Source organism: Mastacembelus armatus, chromosome 10 (assembly GCF_900324485.2).
Source record: "Mastacembelus armatus chromosome 10, fMasArm1.2, whole genome shotgun sequence".
Taxonomy (NCBI): domain Eukaryota; kingdom Metazoa; phylum Chordata; class Actinopteri; order Synbranchiformes; family Mastacembelidae; genus Mastacembelus; species Mastacembelus armatus.
The window spans coordinates 18882580-18903192 of NC_046642.1; the positions used below are offsets into that span (position 1 = coordinate 18882580).

The window sequence follows — 20613 nt, forward strand, 5'->3', positions numbered from 1 at the left end:
GAGTGACGCTTAATACTATGGTAAGTACTTTGTATCCTGTGTTCTGTTTTTGAAGATGGGACAGCTTAAAGCCAATCATGAAGTGATTAAGCAGGAACTAGAGAACAGCCATGCAGAACAGCTACAATGGGTTAAACAGCAGTATGAAATGTCACTGGAAGGTGAGTGAACAGTACTGAACAAAATCTGTTCTCTGAAGACACTTTTTCTGTTTTGAGTCTAACTCAAAGTAAGTATATCAACTTTTTATATTCTGCCTGAATTAACTAATGTATGTACTGTATACACATGTATGATTTATTTTTATTGCATCACATGAAATTGTGATTAACAATGACCATCTGTTGTACAGTCTGATTTTTCCAAAACATCTCTGTCAATACCTGGAAACTTTTCAGAGCTCAGGAAAGTCCAGAATCAGGAGCTGCAGTCTTTGGACAAAACCCTGAAAGATGCAGAAGCTGCTCTATCTGTAAAACATCACATTTCCCCTCTACATTCAATGGAACAAGAATAGCTTTTTCTATTAACTAGTGTGGGGAAACTTTAATTGATGACTTTGTTGCACTGTGCATCCACAGGGACAGATTCAAGAACTTACTGTGGAGAACAGTGCTTTAATTGAGAAACTAACAGCAGAGGAGAACAAGAGAAAAAAGCTGGCCGAGAAGAGTCAGGTATTCTCATCTGTGTGCTTCTTAGAGCAGGGCTCCCCTTTAGGAATATCTCATGACCCCAGTGCTGTTTGCCCCTGCCCATAAAAAGTTGGAAACTGAAGCAAAAACAATAAATCTGTTGATTTGAAGCATAGTTTTCTGTTAGGTCAATCAACTGTTTACCATTTTTTACTGCGTAAAACAATGTGAACAGGAATGGGCTAAACTCTGCCTTTCTGTGTTACCTGCAACACTGCCCCCATGGCCAGAATGTAGCTTTTAATTTTCCCAAAGTGCTGCTGTTCAGTGAAGCTGCCATTCCTCATTAGGGTTAAGTGGCTGCCACATGCATTCAGCCCAGGCACAATAGGAAAATTTATGTAAGTAATTCACAGAGCAGTTTAGCAATAGTCCAGTGTTACAGTACCTACTGACCATGTGTAGCACTACTGAAACACTACTTTCATTTGCTTGTTGATGTTTGTCACTTTGTAAGACACCTAGATTTATGTTGTGAGCCCGGAGCAGTGAGTATTTTGTAAGAAATGCATGGCGCCCTCTGTTGTGTGGTTGTGGGTTTTTGCTGTATGAGGCTTGTTCTATTTGTGCACTCTGTTTAGAAAGCTTAAAATTCCCTGAGTATCTTGGCACTGTTTTTGTCTCCACAGAAGGACGCTCAGACCCTGTACCTGGAGCAAGAGCTGGAGAGCCTTAGAGTAGTGCTGGATATCAGAAACAAACAGCTCCACCAGCAGGAGAAAAAGATGATGGAGATAGACAAACTGGTGAGAAGATGAAAGTGATTCCCAAGAAACCAGACAAAAAATGGCACAGACATCTTTTTAAAAAAAAAAAAAAAAAAAAAGCCTGATTCAATCATTTGTTTTCCCACTTCCAGACAGAGAAAAATGTGATGTTGGATGAAACCCTTAAGAAGGTCCAGCAGGAGAATGAGGACCTCAAAGCCCGCATGGAAAGACATGCTGCTTTGTCAAGGTAAGTTTTTTTTTTTTTTTTTTTTTTTTGTTCATGTAATGATTTAAACCAGACACCTTAGTTCAGAATCCTTATGCCTCACTGACTCTTCACTGGAAGTGGAGTGGATAATTACATTTTTGTCTTTAATGCCAAGTTTGGCAATTTTTTTTTTTTTTTTTTTTTTTAAGACCAAAACCAACACACCGTCTTGCTGTCACATACTCACTAGAACACCATATCTGTCCAACAGTAAATTTTATAGCACATCCATCCATTTTCTATACCTGCTTATTCCTTAACCAGGGTCACGTGGATCTGCTGGAGCCTATCCCAGCTCTCTTTGGGTACGCAGGCAATTTTATAACCAGAAACAACAATAATGAAGTGGGCATAATAAAGAGAAACTAAACACTTAAAATGTGCTTTCTGCATTGCTTAGAAGAATCAGTCTACATTTAAAGTAGTGCTACCAAGTGTCTTGCAGGGGGGATGCTGTCCTTTAAATGGTTAAATTGAGATGTGTTTATTCGGATTGGTTAATTTCTTAAAGCACTCTTACACTAAATAAATTAAATCACTCATAATGTTCTACATGTAGGAGCTTCAAACAAATTAATTTATATCTCAACATTTATGCTCCTCATTATTTCTAACATGTTGATACATTACAGACAGCTGTCCACAGAGCAAGCCATGCTGCAGGAGTCCCTTCAGAAGGAGTCCAAGGTGAACAAGCGTTTGTCTATGGAGAACGAGGAGCTGCTGTGGAAGCTCCATAATGGAGACCTGAGTAGCCCCCGCAAGGTGTCTCCCACCACCCCCTTGCACACTTTCACCTCCCCTCTGCCTACTCCCTCCCACTCCCAGTCTTTTGCCTCCCTGCCTCCTGACCCCTCCCACAACTTAACTTCCACACCTCCTGCCTCCCCCCACTCCCATACCTTTGCCTTTCAATCGGCTCAGAGTTCAGGTCTCTTCTCCAGCTCTCCTGTCTCACCCAGATAACAATGGGCTCCTGCTTCCAGGAAGCAGATGTTCTGTTTTGAGTTATCCCTCTGGAATATGGAGCCATGTTTTCCTTTTCGCTTAGCAACACATCAGCCTGACTTTGGCTCCGTAACGATTGGATGAACTCTTTAAGCGACACTTTAAGCAATGCTACAAACTGAGAAAAGACCATCTTGTTCTTTGCCTTACATGTCTGAAACTGTAGGTTGGAGAAAAGGAAATCTCAGGACTTCTGTGTAATGAAATAAACTTTATTTATGGTTAGCGGAGGCTTGTCAGAACACACATATACAATGCAGTAAAAAATACACACATGCATGCATGTGCAACGCATATGCAACATGCAACCTTGCATTGTGAGAAAGGATTTGTCTGTCTCTGGAGACAATCTGGAAACTCCAAGTTAATAAAAGCTATGAATACAGTTGGCACTGTTCCTCCTCAGGACCTTTTTTTTTTTAAGAATGTATGACAGGAATTGCTCCCTTCACCATTTCTCACAGCTAAGTACAAGAGTGATAATTAAGATTGAATTGCCATTACTATCACCTTTTTTTAGGTTGGTATTTTTTAAGTCAATTTTTTTTTTTTTTTTTTTCAGTATACTGCGAACTGTGGCCTCAAATGTGTTTTTGACTTTGTTTCACCAAGGGACCAAACTCAGTCTTGTGCATGTTTGAGTCTTGTCATCTGTTAATGGACCTTCTTCTTCATAATGTAGCTTTAAAGTTGGGGGGTCTTTGCAAAGAGTTGACCAGAAGAAGCTTTGCCTGTATATGTAAGACACTCTCAAACAGTATTTTGTGTGGAGTTGATATTAGTTTGTTGACCCTGTGTGAAATATGCAATTAATAAAGTATTCTATTAAACCTGAAGTTGGGCAGATGAAAAAGTCTCTGTTGAGGTCCAGATTTCTGTGGTCTGCAAGTTTTTATCATATTCACCATAAATTAAGCACTACTTTTGGTTTAACGTGGCACAATACAAGAACTCATTTCTTTTATGGAACAAGTAAATTTCCTCTCAGGAAGTCAGAACAATCAGTGATTGATATTAATCAGTCAAGTCTTGTGAATGTTGAGTCAAGTATTTATTTCACTGTTTTAACCACAAATGTTGAGACCCTAAACTAAAGTATATTACCAAAATGTAACTAGCAAGCAGTCAGCAAAGTGGAAAATGCAGCAAGTGTTGCATTGGACTGGAATGAGCTCTGGGCCTGCAGATCACATTCCACATATGGAGCACATCAGGACATCAACTTGGGAAACTGTTCAGCCTTAAACCAGCTCCTCCTTCTCATGACAGGCTGCAAAGTCTGAGCATTTCACTGATGCATGAGGTTCTACTGTCCAGCAATGTCCAGTTGATTTTGAATGCAATGAGCATAGGGGTGTCAAACTCCAGTCCTCAAGGTCCACAGTCCTACTTGTTTTCCAGCTATCGGTGTCCACACACCTTCTGATTGGCTGCATTGCAGCAGTGGGTAGAGTAGGGAGCGGTGGAAAACAAGCAAGAACCAGAGTTTGACACCTGTGGCACCATCATATCACAGGGCCAACTGTGATATGATGGTGACATTTAATTACGAATCCAACCCAACAAAGTACCAGGAGAACACTTTATACATTTTTACATATATGAGTATGAATATGTCATGTGTCATGTTTAGTCTCATTGTGCTGCTGTAAAATTAATCCTCTTCACAGACCTTTGAGATGGAGCATGTCGTGTGGTCATGCCATTCAGTTTTGCTGTCCTCTGAAACTTAATTTCGCTGTAGTCAAAGTAAACAATTACCAAAGTACATAGCAAATCTTTATTATTACAATTGGAAATCAAAAAATACATCAACTTTTATGTATATACATTTTGGTTCCATACGGCCTTCCTAGTTGGGTTGTTACAGTTATCCTTATGTTTTAACAACATAACAGGGTTAACACAGCTGTAGTGGTGGGACTATTTGGAGATGATGTTGATGGTCACGATGGTCTCACCCTGCTGGTTTTTGGCTTTACAGACGTAGTTTCCAAAGTCAGTGGTCTCCATGTCCTCTACTGTCATGACGCTCTGGGAGACTCGTGTGACGTGGCCGATGCCTCTGTTGACCAACCTCCAAGAAGTTTGGATGTGAACAGGACGATGGTCCTACTCAAAACAAAAACATAACTTAGGCTACTACCCTTATGAAGACTTTGACATCGATCTATTGAAGGGAAAACGTTCATCTGTGTTCACCATGTATGTACAAGACAATTATGTGACAAATAGTTTGGAGTCGATCGCTGTCTGATGTGTAACTAAGAACAAGATATTTTGTATCTTTTGGAAATGAAAATATTCACTGATTGTGGATCTTGTAGGCTGTTACAGAGATTTAAAGCAACTAAATTAATATCAGCATACAGGATGCTGGATGGAGTTGGGTGATTACCACCAAATAATTTTTCAGTTATTGTAAATCTTTCAATGATTGTCTTTTATATTACCTAATTTTATACAATCATCCCCTCAGTGCACCGTCTGCTTGCAGTTCAGCTACTGCCACTCTTTAATAATATTGCATTAAATATTGCAATATCTAAATTCCAGTCCCTAAGATCAATACTCCCTCCAGCCATAAGGGGCCACCGTAGTTTCCCCAGCCTGTGGTGGACGGGGTCGGTTCTTTGTCTTTTCAGACAAGCTGCAATCATCTGGGCATGAGCTGAGGCTTAAGGCATTTTTTTTTAATGTTAGAGTGAATTTGAATGTAAGAATGCAATTTCATGTTTACAGAATGTAAGAACACTGACTGCACTTTATGTTCATGCATAAGAAATATGTGCTCTTCAATAAATTGTAACATTAAAATGAATCAAAATAATTTAAATGTGCCTGCCTATTATTAGATTACCTAAGTGGTACACAGCAAGTTGTAATTTCAGCACTATTTTTAAAATTATGTTAAGTATTGCAACATATGGCATTATATATTGGTATCATATCGAGTAGAATCGTATCGTATTGTATCATACCAAACTATCGAGGTACGTATCGTATCATTGCCCGTGTATCGGTGATGTCCTTAACGCTACCCAGCCCTACTCTTTACTGTCCTGTGGAAACGCAGGTAGGCTGTCTCTTCTGTCTGTAGCCTCTGGAGAACTGCAAACTGTCAGAACACGACTACTGCCAGTGTCAAGGGAGAGCAGACGCAATGGAGCTTTTACTGTGAAAATCCCAAGCCACATCTGTTTAAATATTTTCATTTGAAGAAAAAAAAAAAAAGCAAAAATTGCAATAGGCACATCAATAACAAAATTTAGCTAGTCCTTCAATTAGTTTAACCTAAAAAATAAAAAAGCCTGTTTTTTCTTGTCCCTACATTAAATTATAAGCAAAAAAAAGGTGTTTTTGTTTTTTCTATTTTAGAGTGAAAATTAAAGTCATTTTGGACTAAAAGGAAGGTACACAGATTACCACTTAATAAAAATGTATTACCATATTGTATTTTAAAAATAAAATTCAACGGCATCATACAGCTGCACATTATACGATGCAGTAATTGTAGATCACTGTATAAATGCAATAGCCGATTATTAACTGCTGTCAGTGTCACACTTCAGACTCCATAGATTTCACTATGCTTTGTGTGAAATACCTTATACACTGTCAATTATTGCTGTGTGCATTGGATTTCTTCTTTTACCCACTGTTCTCTTGTGTATAGTTTTAATTCCTCCTTATTCCAAAATATTTCCTCTTGGCACAATTCAATAACTTAACTGACAGGTTTATGGCTATTTCTCACCCTCGAACACGTTTCACTATTTATTCTGAGCATCTTACCTGACCAGGATAAGACCATGCAAAGCTCACATCCACCTCCGGCTCCCCCAGCACTGTGCAGGTTACATTGATGTTGTCGCCTCCTCTCACAGAGGCTGGAGACGATTCCAGACTCAAAAAAGGTGGCCCAGTGGGAACTGTCAGAGAAACAAAGTGATTTTCCAAGTTTCTTGTCATGTGTCTATTGCAAAGCCTACTGATTCACATGCACTCAAAAGAAAGGTGAAGAGTTCACATACAAGTTTTTATAGAAAAAGCTTTCTAGAGTTTAAACAATTACAGTAAACCTCCCATCACTTCATTTTAATTGATTAATAACTGAAGTGCTTGCTTCATGCCTACCTTCCACGTAGAGCAGCTGGTACTTCGAAGAGAGCTGAGGGGTACCCTTGGCCACAGCCTTGCAGTAGAAGACCCCCTGATGGTCTGGGCTAGGGTTCTGCAGGACAAACCCCTTGGTGGGGTCATAGGTGACCAGGGTGCTGTTGAGTGTGAGCTCCTGGGGAGGGACCTCTCTGTGCAGGGACACATTGGCCTGTGGGTCAGTCACACGACAGGGCACCACAGCAGTCCTGTCTGGGCGCAGGTACACGATCTCAAAGTGGATTGCAGAGGGGACAAAGAGGTTGTCCTTGTCTGGTTAGAAGGGAAAGATTTGAGGCATGAAACTGCAACAGTGTTTTTCACTATAAGGTTCACATGCTGCCTATTTGTTCCTTTATTCACCAGGCTGATCAAAGTGCTTTGTTTTCCTGTGTGGGGAAAGCCCCTAAAACAGCAGTAAGACCCCTTGCTGGATAATAAGACTGAACTCACTGGGATGTATGAAGACACTTCATGTCGCTATTTGATCTGAAGTAGCAGCTAACTGCTTATTAAAGCCACAAACAACAGCAAGTGCTCTTTGCAAACGTCCCTTCCTATTGAAATCAGGAAGTGCGATGTTTCCTGTTTAACCACCTGTGAAATAGATGTATGAACCATAGTAGCGTTCGTGGTCCTTCTCACACTCCATCCCATCACACACGATCACCCAGCAGCTGTAGGGCCCAGTGTCAGCAGCAGTGGGTGACGTCAGGATCAGTTGACTGTACTTGTCACTCTGCTTGATGCTGGGCGAGGGAAACAAAAATATAAGACATTTCCATCAGCTTATAATATAACAAGCAGCATCTGTTTCCTTGCATCACCTAAGGCGTGAGTCGTTGAAGGTGTCCAAGTAGGTTGGGTACGACCACCCGATGCTGTTGCCTTTGCAGCGCAGCTCCATGGTCTTCCCAGGAGCCATAGCTGTGCTCTCGCCCAGGCGAAGGAAGCGACCCTTATTTAGGACCTGGATCAGCAAGGACTGGCCTTTCCCTCCACCGTCCCTTACTCTGAGGGGTCGCACCCGTTTCCCCCCTGGTCTGGCACGGTTTTCTCCTACGTCTTTTTTTCGCTTTATTTGTTGGCACGCACCTAAACACAGAGAGGCAAAGGAGAAGCAAGTTAGGAAAATGAGTAAAGATAGCCAAGATAAAGTCCCACAACTTCTGCTAAGGTTCCATATGTGAAGGTTTTATTCCAGACAGAAACGGCATAAGGTCAGACCAGTGCTGAACAGTGTCCATTAAGCTCATCTGGAGAGCTGCTTCTCTTCATCTTTCCTTCTTCCAGCTGTGACAACAGTTGAACAGGAAGTGTAAAATCCTTGTTACTGGCACAAAATGTCCAGAACTAAGCTTTGCTTTCTGCAGACTGATCTGTCTTTCTGAGTGTGCACAGAACACATCAACCAAGAGAAAAGCAGATTATTCTGCAGCACAGACTTTCAGGAATTGTTTTATTCTTAATTCAGCATTAATGAGAGCTCTGAGAAATGGCTGATTAACAAGAAACGCCTGCTGCATGCCTCAGATCCAGCTGGTTTCAGCTGGTCTGCAAAACCACTTCGGAAAAATTAGCAATTTACATGCATTTTACACATTTCAAACATATAAGCTTTTGTGTAAATGTATGAGGACAGATAATGTGTCAGATGATGAACAAAGGTTTGTCTTTGACAAACTGGTGCCCCCAGACAGTATTTGTTCAACCTCGGATTATCTAACCCAGACTCCTTCCAGGTCACACTTCCCACGATGAAAGAGACAGTAACTTTGCTTCACTGATAAATCTGCCAGACAGATTTACTCACCATTTTGGATCTCCAACCAGAGCAGAGCCAGGCAGAGCACAATCCAGAGCTTCATAGTCATAGGATCGACTGCTATACAGATCTGGAGAGAGTGTGGTGAAGGGCTCAGTGTGAAAGGAGGTCAAGAACTCCAGCTCCAGCTGCCAGATTTAGATTTCCAGCTTCATCCTCCTCTCAGACTGAGAAGGAAAGGGAAAATAACTTAAGTCATTTTTTTCTCTCTCCCCTGAAGCTTGGACAGCAGAAACATGTAGTCTGGCTCCCCCTGCTGGGTTTGAGTGGAGGCCATTCTGTCTTTACAGGGTAGGTTCATTTTTTAAGTGACCCAAAGGGGTCACACTTTGACATGTGTTACACATCTGTCAGTGTCCCAGTTACTGATGTAACACAGGTGGATTGTCTTTTAAAGCTCATTGCAAACACATGTTGTGACATGGAATGGCCACAAATGCAACATGTCTGTGTCAAGAGTGCAGTGGACCAGCGATGACATGTTTAGCTGCATGTTCTGTCGCTGGCTGTCTAGGTGCGGTCCAGCAAACAATGTGGGCTTCATAGACAATTGGGCCACTTTTGGGGGAAAACCTGGTCTGGCATCTATCCCACTTTGAATGGTGCAGCTCTCATCTCTAGAAATTTGGCCGAGTTTATTAGCCAACCTAAAATTTGACAATCACAGAGACTCAGTCTAAAACGCCTCTCTGCAGTTTCCTTAGAGCCGCCGCCCCCCTCAAACCACATAGAGACTGTGTCTGCCCCTCGAACATATAAATCAAATAAATCAGAAGTTAACAGAAGAGGAGTTATTCATAAAAACTTAATAAAAATTAAGACCACTCCTCTTATTGAACAGAAAAACAGAACTGTCAAATGTGGATTATTAAATATCAGGTCTCTTTCATCTAAATCTCTGTTAGTAAATGATTTGATAACTGATCACCAAATTGACCTACTTTAGCTTACTGAAACCTGGTTACAGCAGGATGAATATGTCAGTCTGAATGAATCAACCCCCCTCAGTCATAACAATTATCATGTCCCTCGAAGCACAGGTCGAGGTGGAGGAGTAGCTACAATCTTCCACTCAAACTTATTATTAAACTTTCATCCTCAGAACAATTTTAACTCATTTGAGAGCCTCACTCTTAGTCTCTCACATCCAAACTGGAAAACACAAAAACCAGTTCTACTTGTCACTGTGTACCGTCCACCTGTCCCTTACTCAGAGTTTTTAACTGAATTCCCTGACTTTCTGTCTGATTTAGTGCTTAGATCAGATAAAGTTATTATAGTGGGAGATTTTAACATTCATGTAGATGTTGAAAATAGTCTCAGCATTGCATTTAATTCTATATTAGATTCAATTGGTTTCACTTAAAATGTTAATAAACCCACCCACTGTTCAATCACATCCTTGATCTTATGGCATTGAAATGGAACATTTAATCTTTAATAGATTTGACACCACCTCTGCTTCTTACTCTGATCCATTGTCCTCACACACCATCCCTCCTCCCTACACCACCTTAGCTGATGCCTTGGGGTCTCTTCACATCCCTCCACCCAACATCTCTGCCAATGCTGCCTCCCCATTGCCCACTGATACCATCTCCTCTATCAGCAGCCATACAACATTGAAGTATACCTCACCTCCAATACCTCCTCCCCTGCCCTCATCTGACTCCTCATCAACACAATACACAGGCCCAACCTTTGCCACAGAACAGGTGAGGAAGGAACTAGCTAAACTAAAGGCCAACAAAGCAAAAGGACCAGATGAGACCAGTCCCAGAGTACTTAAGGTGTGTGCTGGACAGCTTGCAGAGGTTTTTCAGAAACTCTTCAACCTCTCTCTGAGGCTCAAAAAGGTGCCTAAGTTATGGAATACTTCCTGTATTGTCCCATTACCAAAAAGAACCCGTCCCAGTACCCTTATTGACTTCAGACCAGTAGCGCTAACATCACATGTCATGAAAGTGTTTGAGAGACTGGTCCTGCAACACCTGAGGACCCAAGTGTCTGAATTTCTGGACCCCCTGCAGTTTGCATATCAAGAACACATCGGAGTGGAAGATGCCATCATCTTCTTAATGCACAGAGCATACTCCCATCTGGAGAGGCAGGGCAACACTGTGAGAGTCATGTTTTTTGACTTTTCAAGTGCTTTCAACACTATTCATCCCTACCTGCTAAGTGCAAAGATGCAGGATATGGAAGTTCCCGCAGATATGGTGGAGTGGATCAAAGACTACCTCACTGGGCGGCCACAGTTTGTTCGCTTAGATGGCTGCATATCTGATGTGGTGATTAGCAGCACCGGTGCACCTCAAGGAACTGTACTGGCACCATTCCTGTTTACACTCTACACCTCAGACTTCCGCTACAACTCAGGAACCTGTCACCTCCAAAAGTTCTCTGATGACTCTTCAATTATTGGATGCATCAATAATAATAACGATAAGGAATACAGACACTTGATAAAAAGCTTTGTTGATTGGTGTAACAACTGTCTAAAGCTAGAACTGGTGGTGGACTTTAGGAGGAGTAGGAAGACCCCAATCCCTGTCTCCATCCTTGGAGACGAAGTAGAGATTGTGGACTCCTACAAATACCTTGGAGTCCACATTAACAACAAACTGGACTGGTCAAACAATACAGATGCACGCTTCAAGAAAGGACAGAGCAGACTGTTCTTCCTCAGGAGATTCTGTTCCTTTGGTGTGTGCAAGAAACTAGTGAAGCTGTTCTATCAGTCTGTAGTAGCGAGTGCACTGTTCTTTGCAGTTGTGTGCTGGGGAGGTGGCATCAAGGCTGGTGAGTCCAACATACTAAATAAGTTGATCAGGAAGGCAAAATCTGTTGTTGGACTGGAACTGGACAGTCTGGAAGCTGTGGCAGAGAGGAGGATGGTGCACAAAATCAACTCCACACTGGACAATTCGGCCCACCCACTTCATGAGGAACTGTGGCGAATGGGAAGTTCATTCAGCCTAAAGCCAAGACTGAAAGATTCAGGAAGTCTTTTGTGTCCACGGCCATAAGACTATAATTCCTCAATATAAACAATAAGGCACACACTCACACACACACACACACACACATGCATGTACGCACACACACACACACACAACCCCCCCCAAATAAATATTTTGTTAATTACTTTATTAATTACTTTATGAATTACTATTAATCAATATAATTTAAACAATCTCAAATTTAATAACTGCTGTAACAAATGAATTTCCCCTTGGGGATTAATAAAGTACTTCTTCTTCTTCTTCTTCTTAATCGTTTTCCCCCAAAATCCTATTTTGTCAGATCATTCTTTAATAACTTTTGAATTTAAGATAATGGATCATGCAGCATTTGGAAGAAAATTCCACTACAACAATGTTTATCTGACAACGCTGTTAATAAAACAGCCAGACAACTGGAAAAACAGTCTATTAACATATAAAAAATCTCTCCATAAAGCCAGAACTGCATACTATTCATCACTAATAGAGGAAAATAAGAACAATCCCAGGTTTCTTTCCAGCACTGTAGCCAGGCAAAAAGTCACAGCTCTGTTGAACCCAGTGTTCCCTTAGCTCTCAGTAGTGATGACTTTATGAGTTCCTTTCAGCAGATGCTTTCTATAGCTGCCATAAATTAATCTTCTACTACAGTAGGTCTGGAATCATCTGTAAGACCTCAGTTATGTTTAGACTGCTTCTCTCCCATAGATCTCTCTGAATTTACATCAGTAGTTGCTTCATCTAAATCATCAACGTGTCTCTTAGACCCCATCCCGACTAGACTGCTTAAAGACACCCTGCCATTAATTAACTCATCTTTATTACACTTGGTAAATGTATCTTTACTATCAGGCTATGTACCTCAGGCCTTTAAGACTGCAGTAATCAAACCCTTACTCAAAAAGCCTAGTCTTGATCCAGGAGTCTTGGCTAATTATAGACCAATATCCAACCTACCATTTATTTCTAAAATCCTTGAAAAAGTTGTTGCTAAGCAGCTATCAGACCACTTACACAGAAATGAACTATTTGAAGATTTTCAATCAGGATTTAGAGCACATCATAGTACAGAAACAGCACTGTTAAAAGTCACCAATGATCTTCTCTTAGCCTCAGATAATGGACTCGTTTCTATACTTGTCCTCCTAGACCTTAGTGCTGCATTCAACACTACTGACCACAGCATCTTATTACATGTGACTGGTATCAGAGGAACAGCGTTAAAATGGTTCCAATCCTATTTAGCGGACAGATCCCAGTTTGTTCATGTCCATGATGAACTTTCCACGCGCACATAAGTTAGTTATGGAGTTCCACAAGGTTCTGTGTTAGGACCAATTCTGTTCACATTGTACACGCTTCCTTTAGGCTATGTTATTAGGAAGTACTCTATTAATTACCACTGCTATGCAGATGACACTCAGCTGTAGCTATGAAACTTGACAACACAAACCAGTATTATCTAGACTTGAAGCGTGCCTAATTGACATAAAGGCCTGGATGACCAGTAACTTCCATCTATCCATTTTCTATGCCCCCTTATTCCTTAACCAGGGTCACAAGGATCTGCTGGAGCCTATCCCAGCTCTCTTTCGGGTGGAAGGCAGGGGTACACCTCAGACAGGTCACCAGTCCATCACAGGGCCACATACAGACACAAAGACAACCACACACACTCACACTCACTCCTATGGGAAATTTAGAGTCATCAGTCAAGCTACCATGCATTTTTTGGGACTGTGGGAGGAAACCGGAGTACCTGAAGTAAACCCATGCAAGCACGGGGAGAACATGCAAACTCCACACAGAAAGGCCGGGTTGCAAACCCACAACCTTCTTGCTGTGAGGCAACAGTGCTATGAACAGTAACTTTGTACTTTTAAATTCAGAGAAAACAGAAGTTTTTGTATTTGGGCCCAAAAACCTCAGAAATAACTTTTCCAAAAATTATAGCTACTTTAGATGGCACAGCCCTGGCTTCCAGCACTACTGTGAAAAACCTTGGAGTTATTTTTGACCAGGACATGTCCTTCAACTCACACATAAAACAAATCTCTAGAACTGCCTTCTTCCACTTGCGCAACATTGCCAAAATTAGGAACATCCTGTCTCAAAATGACGCAGAAAAACTAGTCCATGCATTTGTTACCTCAAGGCTAGATTACTGTAAATCATTACAATCTGGATGTCCCAGTATCTCCATAAAAAGCCTCCAGTTAATCCAGAATGCTGCAGCCAGAGTCCTGACAGGAACTAGCAAGAGAGATCATATTTCTCCTATATTAGCTTCTCTTCATTGGCTCCCTGTAAAATACAGAATAGAATTTAAAATCTTTCTTTTCACATACAAATCCCTTCATGATCAAACTTCTTCATACCTTAAAGAACTGGCTGGCTTCAGGTAACCCTGAACCATCCCTTAGTTATGCTGCTATAGGCCTTTCCTTTTTTAATAAATTTGCAAAAATTTTTACATTTCTGTTTTTTTCTGTCAAGATGGGGTGCTGAGTGTACATTAATGAGAAATAAAATGAACTTTTTTGATTTTGGCAAATGGCTGCAATGACACAAAGAGTGAAAAATTTAAAGGGGTCTGAATACTTTCCATACCCACTGTATGTTAATATTTTTTGATTACCGAGAAAAAGTGGAACACAGAGAAGACTGAACACAGAGTGCAACATAGAAATATGTTGCTCTTGAATTATTTAAATGTGGTTTTTCAGTGTTCCATTGTATCCAAACAAATTCTCAAAGCCTGGAAAAATAAACCAAAACTATCCGCACAAAGGTGCAAACAAGAAATCATATTATTTTGTTGGATGAGTGACCCAAAGAGTGGTCTGGTCCAGTCCAAACTCATGTCAATGACTGTGATGATTGTTATTTCAGTTACCTGTGGCTGCTGTTGAAGTCCATGTATTAGAGGCCTCTGTCAACACCTTGTTGACACAGTGGTTAACAAACAAAGGTATCAGTCCATTTCACAGGATGACCAGGACCCTGAAACTCCTCCAGAGCCAATGAAGGAAGACCTGACTGTGACCTTCACAGACTGTGATAGATTTGTCTTAACCTCTGGACTACAATGACTCCAACACTGAAAGTTCTTACAGAAAGTGATGCTGTGATGACTGTTGGCCCATAAAGACAGAAAGTGATGACATTTGTTTCTACATGTTATAGGCCTATTACAGTATGATAATCATCTTAGGTTTGTGATCTTGCTTTGTTTTACTCTGCTAAACATTTTATCATAGTAGTTACGCTAAGCATAAACAGGAAGTTCATCCTCTGAGTCTATTTGTTAAAGAATTTACCTAACAAACGTGAATTTCAACTCATTTTTAGTTGAATCTGAATAGTTAACATTAAAATTACAGATTATCTTTAAAGGAATTTCATTCCAGTGGAAAATATCTGTCACATTTAAAAGATATTTTATATCTTTCTAGTCACATATAGGGCTGTAGATATCTGAGATTTGAGTCTGACTAGTTAAAACCCCTTTCTGGATATCTTGTAAAGGTATGTACAAACACATGTAGATGTACAAATGTTTACTTGCTAGTCTGACTATCCACAATGTATTAGCAGTCACAGTGCACTTTTAAATATCAAGAATGTCAGCCAGAAAATGCAAAAAGGTACAATCCAAACTTGAATATTAGTCAATCTAATTCCTTTTATTTGGAAAATGGAAAAAGGAAGAAATCAAGAAAATCTAATTCCGACTTTTCATGTCTTTGGAGTGTGGGAGGAAACTGAAGCATGAAGAGGACATGAAGACTCTGTACAGAAAGACCCGGACTGGACCAGGACCTTCTGTGTGGCCACAGCGCTGAGCACCAGACCTCCGTGTTGCCCTGAGCCACCACATGGTGCCGCTGAGGAGCAGCTTCTCATCTTCATGCCATGGCTCAGTGCTGATCTGGGGCCGTATTCATAACGGAGCTCAAACATTTCTAGCAAGGAGGCCTGATGTTTAGAAAACATGAGAATTTGAGGAATTTTGTTACTAGGAGAAACTTTTTGGAACTAGGAAGCTTTATGAATACGGCCCCTGGTTTACTGTGTTCGGGGAGTTTTACATGTCAACCCTTGTCATGCTATTGGCACCACCTCTCGTGTGTGACATGGTTGTCTATACATGGAAGGGGCTGAGAGGATGATGATGGTGTCTTGTCATCTTGTCAGGCCTGTCCAGGTGATGTGATGTTCTGTGGACAGCCAAGGGGCAGTCAGTCTTTGGGGGAACATTTGGGGCTTCCTCTGTGTCCACTGGGTGAACTGTGGCTGTTTGAAAGATTTTTTTTTTCACCCATGATTGTACCTTCTGGTGTACAGGCTTCTTTGCCTTTCTGAGCTACAGAGTAACATCGCTGAGCTCCTCCTTCAGTCTGTCCACCTCCATCACCAAGTCATTTATTTCTTTAACGTAATAAGATGTCGTCTGGCCCAGCTTTGCGTTTACATTCTCAAGCTGCTTTTTCAAATTGTTAATTTCACTTTTGTTATTCTCATCAACTTTGACATGAGAGCTAATTTTTAGCTTCAGAAAGCTGATCTGACTCTGTAAGTTCGCTGTAGTTTCTGCACCAATTGGTACAGTCTTCTTCTCGTCTATGTAGCGTCTTTTGAGACAGATGATTCTTTCTCTCAGTTTCTTGGGATCATCTATGACAGACGTGGAGGCCTGCAGGTCCTCCTTTAGACACAGGTGGAGTGTCTTCAGGTGTTGGCTTTCCTTCTTCAGATCTCTGCATGCAGGTCCACTGCTATTCAGTTGCTCCTTTAACATTGTGATAGTCTCAGTTCATTTTCTTTGTGTTTCCATGCTATCATTGAGTTTACTGGATATATCTTTTATGTTTGTCTCTCTCTCTGGAAGTTGCTTCTCTAGCTGCTCCAGGTTGTTCTGTAAAGTTTGGATTTGAGTGCTTTGCAGAGCGTTGGTTTTTCTTTCCTTATGACACTTTTCCTCTAACACATTCTTGTCATTTGTCAAAGCAGCTAGGTCTTTATTTTTTGTTTGAAATCACCTGATCTTTGTTTTTTATAGTGTCCTTTAATGCAGCCACCACTGGAGACAGATTCTCCAGAGGCTTCATCTTTGTTGTTTTCTGTCTCAGTGATTCTGTCTCTGTTTCCAGGTTATTGATCGTCAGTTCATATTGAAATTCTTTTACCTGCCATGTTTTTCTGTCTTCTTCAAAAGCTGCATCTTTTTCTCTCAGTTCTTCTTTCATTTCCATTAGCTGGTTTTTCATGTGTTACCTAAAAGTTCATTCAGATATGGAGCTGTACTGATGCATGCTAATTTGCATACGTCAGCAGGAGGGATGGTAGGATTAGTAAACAAAGTGTTTCCAACAAACGGTTTGCAATATACAACATACTCTAAAAAATACAAACTACTCAAAAAAAAAAGAAAAGAATTGTCAACAATGTGAAATTTGTGCAAAAATAATCCACAGGGACAGATTGTGACAAGAAATGGTGGAAAGTTTCCACTACCTGAATATCCTTTTAACACATTTGCATGGATGGAATTAAGTAACTGTGAGGGAAAGAAATACTGTTTAGTGATCACTGATGCATTAGCTAAATGGATTGAAGTGTTTCCAGCAAAGCATCCTGATGCACCAACAGCTGCCAAAACACTGACTACTATTATTCCCAGATTTGGAAATCCAGAGAAAATCTATTGTAATAATGGTACACATTTTGTAAATCAGGTAATTAAACATCTTACTGCAGTGTTATCACGTTCCTCAGTTAAAACCATTCATTAAGGAGGATGCTCACATGACTGAGACCATAGCTGATTACATGGCGAAAATGTTGAATAATAAAAATGTTGTATGTGTGATTAATGCACAACAGGAGGAGGGTAGAGTGAAACCAGGAGAATGGGTCTTTGTAAAAATCATCAAGAGGAAGTATTGGTATTCTCTGTACTGGGAAGGACCTTACCAAGTACTGCTGTCCACACCCGTGGTTATGAGAATTGTTGAAAGACCTTCCTGGATTCATTTAACACATTGTAAAGAGGTAAAAGTACTGTCTGAGTAATTCTGTCAAACCAGCAGGGACTCACTCTGAACTCCAACTGAACCTGTGGTGAAGCCTGGCTACAAAGGGGGGTGGGACCAATAGGGACCACTCGTCTCAAACCAGTGAAGAAACCAACCACGCCCAGGGGAATTAGGTGAGTGAGGAGTGGAGTGACCTGGGGAGAAGACTGCTCAGAAGTACTTTTTGCCATGGAGGGTCCAATATATCGACCCTGGCACCCCTCTAGACTGTTTGGTGGGGTGAAACTGACAATAAGCATATTGACTGTCATATCGCTGACCACAGTTATGTTGATTCTGTTTCTCTTTGAGAGATGTCTTTACTTTCACCTGCCCTCCAGCCAGTAAACAATGTCTTTGCATTATTTGATGCCACCTATTCCTGCTCTTACTATGCCTTTCTTTACACCTTATAGTACTAATTATACCTGTTTTTGAGAAATTCCACTTCAGGGAGAAAAGTGGGTGATCTCCACTGGTTCAACTCTACTACCAATGTGACCACTCCTGGGGCAGGCTATGATCCGTCCTGGTTCACTGACCATTTTACTGCATGTGCTGACCTGTGGTGGTATTGTGGGGGAAACCAATGGAGACCAGTGCTCCCACCTGATTGGCAGGAAACCTGTGCTCTTATACAATTGGTGATGCCGTTTTATGTGTTACCCTCTGTCTGGTTTTCCCTAGACCAGCCCACACCGTATGAAAAGAGACACTGCAGCAGCCAGCAGTTTTGATAACAGAGTATATATTGATGCCATCGGAGTGCCCAGAGGAGTCCTCGGTGAGTATAAAGCTAGAAACCAAGTTGCAGCAGGGTTTGAATCTTTCCTTTTTTGGTGGAGCACCATTAATAGAAATGTGGATTGGATCAATCACCTGTACTGTAACCAACAAAGATTTGTTACCTCTACGAGAGATGCTGTGCGTGGAGTTGCCGAACAGTTAGGCCCAACTTCCTTGATGGCTTGGCAGAACCGCATGGCCTTAGATATGCTTCTGGCTAAAGAAGGGGGAGTATGCAAAATGTTTGGTACATTCTGTTGTACATTTATTCCAAATAACACTGCTCCAGATGGTAGTATCACCAAGGCCAAGGGTCGGCAACCTTAACCCTCTGGGGTCTAAGGGATTTTGGAGCCCTGGACACGTTTTGACATGCCCTGACATTTGTGCTTTTTTCAGTTGCTTTTAAACATATTAACCCTCTGGGGTCGATGAACGCGCCGGCGCGTTTTGACGCATCTTTTTCTGATAAGGCCGAAACAAACTTAAATTACTCCGTCAATTCTGATCGTACAGATAAATCAAGTATATCATTCAAATCTGTAAAGGGTCTAGTTTTAGTGGTATACCATCATAATAACAACAAAACGTTGTGCTTTTTTTAAATAAAGAAAGCCGACGGTGCGCTCTCGGACTTTTCTGTCTGTCATTTCTCTTCACAGACGCGTAAATAAAACAACCAGAATCTCAGCGAATACTTGCCTCATAAAAATAAGAAACATATGACTAGAAAGCTTGAAATGTTTTCTTTTGAGTGAAACAATTCAAGTCAAAAACAAATGATCACTTTTGATTTAATCCGTATGAACGTAAGGAGAAGTCAGTTTTTTCCTGTCTCACCTCATTACAGGTAATGCGATCCCGCCTTGTACACTGTCCACTGTTCACATGTAAATAATCTCAGGTGAACCAGGTAAATATGTGCACGCCCCCGAGAAATGACACAAAATATCAAACTTCATCATAGAATTTACTCACTTTTTCGGCGCGTTTGGATGATGGCGCGTTACGCACGTGAAGCGGCGCTCCTTACATTCCACACAGAGACAAACAGTTTAGCTTGTCCTCAGAGTAAAAACACTGATTTTAACTCAAATGAGGATCGTTTGGCTCCTCATTGTGTTGTATTGTGCTGCACTAATCCATCCCATCTTCATTGACTGAAAGGCTCATTATGCGCGCTTTTGTCTGGTCGTTCAGTGCGTCTTTTGTGTTCTCAGGTAAATCACATGACTATTCATCCTCAGACACACCCTCTTGCATATGGCCTTTCTGGACAAAAAGTGTCTTAGAAAATTTAAATCAGTGTATTGTTTACTGTGAATGTGTGAACAAGATGACATTCACAGCACTCTGAAGTAAACACTTTAGCCTACAACATGCTGGTCTCCAAAGTCTTGTGAACCAATGCTCTGTTTGTGTTTTATGGTCTTATTTCAGTGAGTAAAAAATTGTAGTTTTTCACTAACCATGCATAACCACTTTTTTCTCAAAAACACAATAATGTATAAACTTGCTGCTCACATATTATTGTAGCCAATTTTGTGCTGATTACAAACCGCTATTCCCAGTACACCATCGTAATCCTGGCCGTATTGATTTCTCTATTTGCCCTGTTCACACACTGGACGGCTTGCTCCTGGACTTGGCGTCAAATCAGACCTGGAATATTGGTCAAAGTCTGATTGAGGCCCTTTTGAAATGGAAACTGTTGAATTAGAGGGTCAGGTTTGGTGTTTTAAGAAAAAAAAAAAGTTGGGATAGACTCCAGCAGATCCCCATGATGGACTATCTGGAACCAGATCAAAACGTAATATAACAGAAAACAAACTGCAACCAGATAGCAAACGACACACGCACACTAATGTCTTTTCACTGTTAATGGTTCAAACATGGAGAGCAGGAACCAAAGATTGATAGGCTATTCTATTAGGCTATTCTGAGCAATTACTGAGCACTTGTCTTATTATTTGCACATCAACTCAAATATACATATTGTAGGTTTTTTATTCCTACAAAAATGACTACAGACAAGTGACATTCTGCTGTGCAACATGTGTTGTATTTGTGTGTATATGTGT

The 20613-nt window shown here is 40.9% G+C and overlaps 2 protein-coding genes across 6 annotated transcripts in view; one reads left to right on the top strand and one right to left on the bottom strand.

Moving 5' to 3' along the window:
* The window catches only part of mtus1a (microtubule associated tumor suppressor 1a), a 30366-nt gene extending 24868 nt beyond the window's left edge, over positions 1 to 5498 (top strand). For 2 of the 5 annotated variants that reach the window (XM_026330156.2, XM_026330155.1), the window contains exons 10-15: positions 56 to 161; positions 399 to 472; positions 582 to 677; positions 1325 to 1441; positions 1555 to 1652; positions 2306 to 2639. In XM_026330156.2, the coding sequence (XP_026185941.1) occupies positions 56 to 161; positions 399 to 472; positions 582 to 677; positions 1325 to 1441; positions 1555 to 1652; positions 2306 to 2639 (825 nt within the window). Of the gene's footprint in view, positions 1 to 55; positions 162 to 398; positions 473 to 581; positions 678 to 1324; positions 1442 to 1554; positions 1653 to 2305 lie in introns of those variants that run through there. The other 3 variants (XM_026330157.2, XM_026330158.1, XR_003297144.2) reach the window with 3 other exon arrangements.
* On the bottom strand, positions 4448 to 8845 carry pdgfrl (platelet-derived growth factor receptor-like). Its single transcript, XM_026330159.1, has 6 exons — positions 8653 to 8845; positions 7667 to 7934; positions 7437 to 7588; positions 6819 to 7112; positions 6477 to 6613; positions 4448 to 4793 (listed from the first exon to the last, which is right to left on the bottom strand). The coding sequence occupies exons 1-6, from the start codon at positions 8711 to 8713 to the stop codon at positions 4605 to 4607; spliced, it is 1101 nt and encodes a 366-aa protein (XP_026185944.1). The 5' UTR covers positions 8714 to 8845; the 3' UTR covers positions 4448 to 4604.
* Between the last annotated feature and the right edge of the window lie 11768 nt (positions 8846 to 20613).